This window comes from Tigriopus californicus, chromosome 12, assembly GCF_007210705.1.
Source record: "Tigriopus californicus strain San Diego chromosome 12, Tcal_SD_v2.1, whole genome shotgun sequence".
Lineage (NCBI taxonomy): Eukaryota > Metazoa > Arthropoda > Copepoda > Harpacticoida > Harpacticidae > Tigriopus > Tigriopus californicus.
This window is the reverse complement of record NC_081451.1, coordinates 9,459,455-9,467,260: the sequence shown is the minus strand read 5'-3', so window position 1 is coordinate 9,467,260 and position 7,806 is coordinate 9,459,455. Positions and strand designations below refer to the sequence as shown.

The 7,806-nt window shown below is 39.7% G+C and overlaps 1 protein-coding gene across 1 annotated transcript; it reads left to right on the top strand.

Moving 5' to 3' along the window:
* Positions 1 to 2,868: 2,868 nt before the first annotated feature.
* On the top strand, positions 2,869 to 4,591 carry LOC131892427 (uncharacterized). The gene is made up of 2 exons (XM_059242297.1): positions 2,869 to 3,667; positions 3,733 to 4,591. Exons 1-2 carry the CDS (start codon positions 3,188 to 3,190, stop codon positions 3,841 to 3,843), a joined length of 591 nt encoding a protein of 196 aa, XP_059098280.1. The 5' UTR covers positions 2,869 to 3,187; the 3' UTR covers positions 3,844 to 4,591.
* Positions 4,592 to 7,806: the final 3,215 nt, after the last annotated feature.

The window sequence follows — 7,806 nt, the reverse complement described above, 5'->3', positions numbered from 1 at the left end:
TCTTGAATCCCTTGACATGAAAGGTAGCATAGTTTTCGTGCCCACTTTAGCACTGTGACACAATTGATTCAGCACTTTGACGACGTAATGGGGGGACTACAACGTAGCGATTTCGTGGATGTTTCATACTTGGACTTTGCTAAAGCATTTGACAAAGCAGATCATATTCTACTACTATATTGTTGAAATAAGATAGCTGTTGGAGGAAATTTTTACTCTTGGATCAGAGATTTCCTCACCAACCGCACACAAGCCGTTCGCGTTGACAGCTACTTAGGCCTCGAAACGTGATATCAGGGGTACCTCAAGGGATTATTCTGGGTCCGAACTTGTTCGTTTTATTCATTGCATCACTACACGGATTGCCCCTCCAGTCTTCGATATCTTCTAATGCTGACGATACTAAGCTAGTGTTCAGAAGAAATTCGCAGAACCAGACAGACCCAAAAACAAAAACCATTTAGTGAACAAAAGCGCCCTACAGTAATCAATAACACTAGGCTCTAAAAGGGAATCAATTGTATAACAGGGCATTTTAAGGCTATACACGACATTTTATGTCATAGTAACCTTTCTGTTGCATTTTCACCTTTTTGCTCGTTTCCACAATTTTCTTCACATTTTCTTAGCTTTTTTCCTACTTTTCCCGACTTCAAAAAAATTCGGCTAAAAGACAATTTTTTTATTTGAGGTCTACTTTAAAGACAATATTTTATCCTTCTTTGATGTCCTTTGTGCATCTCAAATATTCAAAGAATGTTCCTACTTATCCATAATCTCGATATTTTTCGAGAAAATAACATTCAAAAGGGGCAAAAATAATTCATGAATGTAGATCTAATTTGGAAGCATTTGAGCTGCTTCTCGTAGGGGACCCCTCCAACAATATCATTTGATATTTGCAGTTCTGAAAGCCTTAGAATCAAAGTGGTACACGTTACCCCCTGATATTTACCGCAATATTAATGAATTTAAGAGAACAAAAGAGCTCCGATTTTAATGGCAAATCATTCCGCGCCATCTCTAGCGAGCCAAACTTGATTTGCTAGTACATAAGATATCATTAGTGCTATGGCCCTTAAGAAAAATGATCCTCAATTTAATGAATTTCCTATTGGGGTAGGAAATACCGTAAAAAGGTGAATGGGTACCGTCAACTCCCTTTTTCCCAATAAGCATTAATAATTGATTAGGATTACATGAAATGTCCTTATTTTCAGTATATGTTCCACTATGATCGTGAGAACAGCTTTTGTCATTTTCATGACTTGGGTAATTGGAGCCGAAAGGTGTTGAAAGGAATCCAATTTGGCCCGGATCTTTCATAATAATGGCTGGAATTACGTGATGGTCGTCCATGCAGGTCCAATCACTCAAATGTGTCAATGTTTGGTGCAAGAATTCATGAAAAGACAGGTTTATGTAAGAAGCGTGGCATCGCGCAATTTGGAGATCACTCACGATTCCATGTCTCACTACTTGTTTATACTCAATGCCCTACCTGAATATGACCATTTGGAGCCATTGATCGCCGCCACCAAACCTCAAAAGAGCGCTTTGATATTGAACATTCCATCCGAGACGGAAGAAGACCTTTTGATCCGAATCAAAGTGCAAGATTTATATTTTTACCTATGTTCCCAAAGGCGTCATTGGCGGATCCGTTCCGTCATTTCCACACCAAGATTTAGCCACCCCGTGATCACCGAAGTGGTTTTGGACCCTGGCCTTCGATTTATTGAGGTTTATGATCTTCAGGGACAGACTTTAACCGAAATAACTGTTTCTCACCGCCCTTACATGTTCGAAGAAAACGGACAGGCCCGAGGCCTTTTCCTTGACCTTTTTGGGACGCTGGAAAACAAATATAACTTTAGCGTATCCCATATCTTCGAGTCTGATTGGGGTGTGACGCCAATTCAGGGGACCTTTGAGAATGGCACCTTTGGTGGGACCATGGGAGGAGTGATCAATGGGGCCTTTGACTTGAGCCTTTCATCGTGGCTGGCTGCACCTGAGCGAGGCCCCCTTCTTGACATGGAACCGGTCGGCATAACTAGCTTTGTATTGGCCATCGTGCCTAAAACACTAGAGGTGTGACAAATGATTTTATTTTATGAAAACTAGTTTTCATGGGTAGAATTTTGACTCCCCGCCATGCAAAGGAAGCCAACCGCAAATGATCAAAATGACTAATAAAAAATTCACTCTCTGTTCACAAGTGGCTGAAAAGTAAGTTTCCAGTCACAAGTAAAGAGAAATGAGCTCTCAACCCATGAAATGTTGGCTTCGAAATGTTTCGAGTAAAGATTATACCATGAAAACCTGTGTGCGCAAATGCACTCAATGGTCGTCACTCTCTTTGTGTGAGCTTGATATAAGTTTGCATTTTAAGAAGTTCCTCCCTAAACTCTCCTTTTCAAGAAAAGCGTGGGAAAGTCCTCGCTCTTCTTTTCAAACTTGTACGCACCAAAAAGCGAACTCGTCAAAGGCTGAAACCGTTGAAACACCATATCACTTTTCTTCCCTAGCTTGGAAATCTACCAAACTAAATGAGCAGTTTCCTTGAACCAAGACTTACACTTTCCGTTATGGTCCTTACGTACGTGGCATGGTAAAAGGGATCTCAAACTTAGGGTCTGACCTATTTTTGCAGACAGCATATTGCTGACCTCAAAAGATCAATTTCTATCTGTACAAACGTGAAACAACAGTTTCCACGGCGACGCTACTGTATGTGTTGGTAAGGCTCATGCAACCTACGGAAAGTGCAAGTCTTGGCTCACACAGCCTCCTCATTTAGTTTAGTAGATTTTCAAGCTAGGCCTTTCTTCAAGCTTTATTGTCATAAACTTAAAAGATGCCATAGAGTAAATAGCTGTTCTATTTCATTTTCATTTTCATTTTTTTACATCTGCTTCGTCTTGGGCCTGGTGTGCTTTTGGTTGTTTTTGCTACTTTTTATTATGATCTCTCTTTACAGGTAGATGTCAAGTTCTTTCAGCATCCCTTTTCCATTGATGCATGGTATGGAGTTCTCCTTGTTGCTTTCCTCATCTGCGCTACAATCATTCCCCCTTCACTGATTTTGGGAAACTATAAAAACACCGATGCCTACAATTTGGTCTCCTTGAGCGCTTGGTCTTTTTTTCTCCTCATCAACTCATTCTACGGCGGGGCCTTGACTATGTTCTTCAGTACCAAGGCTGCTCCACCCTTTACGGGATTTCGCGAAATCGTTCAAGCTTATCCTAATTGGGTCCTCAAGACCCTGGCTGGGACAGACATCGTTTTCTATGACAGGGCTGAATCTGGGGATCCGGATTTCAAGGCGTTCTATGAGCGAATGGTCGAGAATCCGGAAGAGACTACGTTTACAGATACCGCCCATGTTCTAAAAGAAATGGATACCAATTATATAGGCATCATGGCAAATACTCATTCCCTTCAATATGCATTTGAAACCAATTTGGACTTGACAACTCCTTTGGAAATCCTGGAGACCTTGAACGAAGCCTGGTACAACGTGATTCTAACGAAGAACTCTCCGTTAAGTCCAATGATAAGAAGAGGCATAAACTCTCTTCGAGATAACGCTTTATTGGAAAGAGCTTCGACCAAATGGCTTGGATTTAGAAGATCAGAGGCAACTGAAACTTCGGCAATGGTACGTGAAAAGTATTCTTTATGAATGTCTTCGAGCGTCATCATCCTATTCATCCTTTTACAAAGGCTGTGGGCGTGGGACATACCCTTCTGGTGTATATCATCATGACGTTTGCTTGTGTCCTAAGCTTGACCTTTTTAGGAATGGAACATCTGTATGCCAAGATATTTTCCTAATAAGGATGCACCTTCAACGAATGGTATACGCTACTTGGATCAATCATAATTTTCTCTTTCCGGTGATGGCATGAACTTTAAATTCGTCTTTAAAGTATAATAGTGTTACTCAAGGGCATGCAACGAACATTTGATTGAGCTTTGAGTTATCGAAACGCACGTTAAAAGTCATCAGGTGTTCTCTCAACTTTGAATATTGTGAAGGTGTTTAGGGAAGATCCGGAAGAACATTTTTTTTGGATTTCTTGAATTCGATGAAATTATGACTAGGGCTGGCCAAAACTTGCATTCTACAAATCTGCAATTGCAAATACCAGAATTTTCTGCAAATTTATTGCATCTGCATGCTTTCCAATGTTATCAACAATATTTGACATTTTTCTGCAATTCATTGTGCAATGTCAACTATTTCAGCAAAAAAAAGATATCTACAATTTATGATTTTTTTTTATGAATTTGTGTCAATTTTGGGGAAAAATCGTGAGATTGAAGTTTTGCTGACTTTTGTCTAAATTTCTTTTACGCATGATTGCAAATGAAAGTGCAAAATAAGTAGCATGTATAGTATTAATTGTGTGCATGTACCTTATATTCTATCCATTCATTCATTTCAAAAATCTCTTTTAATTGCATATTTTGAAGATACACCATGTTAAAGGTTGAGACGCAGTTTCGTTTGTTTAACATACTTCTGTAAAAATCACACACATCTTAACTTGTTTTTATGGAGTATTGAGTAGATGGTCAGGAGATGGAAGATTTATTTTGAAAGTCTAAAAAAACTGTATTCATTTTTAAGAGACTTGAAAACAATACAACCTGCTGTTTAAAAGTATGACTCTGGCATTATTAGTATGTTGTTACTGAACTCAGATTTATCTTTATTATGTTTTTTTAAGATGTGCAAGATGATGGTCAGTCTAAGAGGCAGCATGAATGAGGCAAGAATCCTCACACTGGTATGGTGGGTCCATTTCCTTACTCTGGTTAGTTAGCTTCACAGAACTTTACATTTCATCTAGATACTACTTTGCATGGAAAGCAAAATAGCCCTTACAGCACTCTAGAACGTGTTTGGGCCCATGTTTTGACAAGTTAATTTGCAAATTTTAGGACAAGTTCAGGAGTATTTTTTCTGCAAATTTTCTGGGGCAAATTTTCTTGGGGCAAGCCAGGGACGGCTACAGCCCTGGACGGCACTCTCCCTTTTCTGCATAAAAGAGGAAGGCTGACTTCTCCTTAACTCTGGGTGCTTGAAGTTCTTAATTTGCATGCGACTTATTTGCTTTAAAAGCTCAATGCTACAAGTAAAAAATGAGTCTGGAATTGAGTGTCTGGCATTGAAATCTAATGCCTATCAAGGTAATAGTTTTTTGAAAGATTGACTACTTTCCCCGAGGAATTTGAAGTAAACTTTTGGCAGTGGTCAGCTTCATTAGCCTTCTTTCTCAGTGACAGAAGGAAATTTTTCCATTGCAAGTATTTGATAATGAATGCTTTTCACTTTTGCTACTAAAGAAAGCAGTGTTGATTACTTTAAAGATAAATATACAATACCTAATGATATGTTGAATCATATGATATTACCAATGGCATTTCTTTTTGGTTTGCTCCCATTTTTTGTAAATATCATGTCTACTTTTGCAAGAACATACAAATGAATTAAGAAAATTAATTCTGAAACACTATTTGGTCAACAACACTTTATTTCAAGTACTATTTAGATTTATTTGTTGACAATTCTGCAACCTTTCTCTCATGGGCATTTTTGGAAGATTCGCCTTTCGCTGTCTTGATTCTCTTTGAGGCTTTGTGAATTCCATTGTTACGTTCTCCAACATAGTTCTTCTTACAGCAATTAAAGAACTTAAAGGCACATCGTTTGAATATACCCTTATAAAAGACTCCACAAATGGAACATACATTATCAAGAATCTCATTGCCGCCCGTTATTTCACTCAGAGCTTCAGTTGCACATTCAACGAACACTTCTCGGGGTAACCCACTCGCCAGTAAACACTCCAAGGCCTCATCATTGCTTCCTATTTTGTCAAATCTTTTTTCAATGAAAAACACGACAAAAATAAACCAGCGGACTAGGGGTGGAAAGGCCTCCCCTGGAAACCTGGAGCAAGAATTCTTCTTTTGGTAGCAGCCCGTCCTCGGTATCACCAACATCAAATGAGAGGAGTGGGGCCTCATCTGATTGCGCACAAAGCGATTTGCAACCAAGACACGGTAGAATCGTTGTGAATGATCTGGCAATATAGCATGACATATGAGATGATATCTTTGGACGAACCTTCTTGATTTATCCATTCAAATTCTTGATAATTGAGAAGGTCAAGCAGAATTGCGGCATCTACATGTATTTGTTCCTTGCGATCTTCAGTAAGGTCCATAAATACTCCACGTACCTCCGAGAGAGATAAGTTCGAATAGTTCATTAAGGCTTGGACACGGTTCAACAGATATTCAGCAAAATCCGCAAGGGTCTTTCAAGTATCTACCATTGCAATTGTAGTCGGGGTTGTCAACGAATTATTGGGGTACAGTTTGTAACACTCTTCTACCCACGAAGCAAAGGCTCGCAAAAATGCAATTTGCCATGATTTGGAAGACGTGATGGGTTCTCGGGTAGGATCTCTTTTCTTCTTAAGAAGGTAAGCAGTTTTAACATTGCAAATGGTCCAATTTTTTAATGATGAGATCGATGTAGGCGGCAGTCTGAGAGAAATATTTATGCTTTTGGGAGTTCTTTTTGGGGTAAAACTTGAGTGCAGCAGAAGTTGACTCATGGTGTATGGAGTAAGTAAGTAAAGAATTTTTTTTTCTTCTAAATTTGAAGGATGGAGCGCTCTGTGATTGAGCCGGTGTGCCACTTTGACAGACATACACGTTTCAAGGTCATACATTTCTTCAAAATGGCCATGCTCTGCCATTCCCATAATTTCATATTTGAACGGCGGAAGAAAGAAGGTTCTTCTTGATTCCCAGTTATTTCTTAAGTTCTTCCAATTGAGGGTGCTATCAAAGCACAGGAAGATCTTAGACCCTGGCTTGAACGGGTTGACAATACAAGTAGAATTTCCTTGGCCACGCTAAGTTCATTCATCAACATTGATCGATTGGTAGTGGAGTTATCTAAGGTACCACTACACACTTAGAAACCAATTTCAGTCAAGGCTTTTATACTATGCCAAAATAATTGCAACTTGTTTCTTGGCACCGCCACATCATCATAATGCCCTCCAACTGACGTGATCATCACCCAAAGCATCGTTTTGGATATACTGCCACTGGCAATACCGAAAATCATTCCCGATGAGAATTCAACACTTTTGCTGGTGTGAATTTCATCTGTCACGAGATTGACATGACGTTCTTTGTGATTAAGCCTTTTAATCCGCTCAACAAGGTAACGAGTGGTCACGTCGTTCAGGCCACTCTCCACTGTCATAGGAGAGGAAAAAATATGATGGTTGGGAGATGGTTGTAGCGCATTTGACTAATGCGTGACCGAGTGGACCTAGGGTACATGGATTCGATCCCAGGTCTCCCAACCCACCCAAACCCTGCTTCTCTAGTGGATATTTGCCTCGAATGGCAACCCTTGATTCCAGAATGGGCCCCAAATAAAAAAAAATATTCAGATATTTAGGATCAGGAAGGCACAATAAGCGGCTGGACCGAAGTTCACGATACAAAGCGAGGGCTTGCTTGTACCATTGGATGGCAAGTGAGAGAAGATCTTTGTTGTACCTTCGACCTCGGGGAGAAACTAACGACAGGCGCATTTGATTGAGCAAGAAGCACAATTCATTTTGAATTTTTTCATTATCTGAAGTTTCTATCAGCTTCTCGAGTTCTTTTAACCATCAACTGATTTGATTTTCCCCTGAGGTGGGGGAGTCCTTTTGAGACTTCATAAATACTAAAATGTTCGCTAAGCCTGTCACCGAG

Bases quoted from the DNA above. Each gene is read 5' to 3' on its own strand.
- LOC131892427 (XM_059242297.1), top strand. From the start codon at position 3,188: ATGTTCTTCAGTACCAAGGCTGCTCCACCCTTTACGGGATTTCGCGAA. The intron at 3,668-3,732 runs GTACGTGAAAAG...CCTTTTACAAAG, and splicing joins CAACTGAAACTTCGGCAATG to GCTGTGGGCGTGGGACATAC.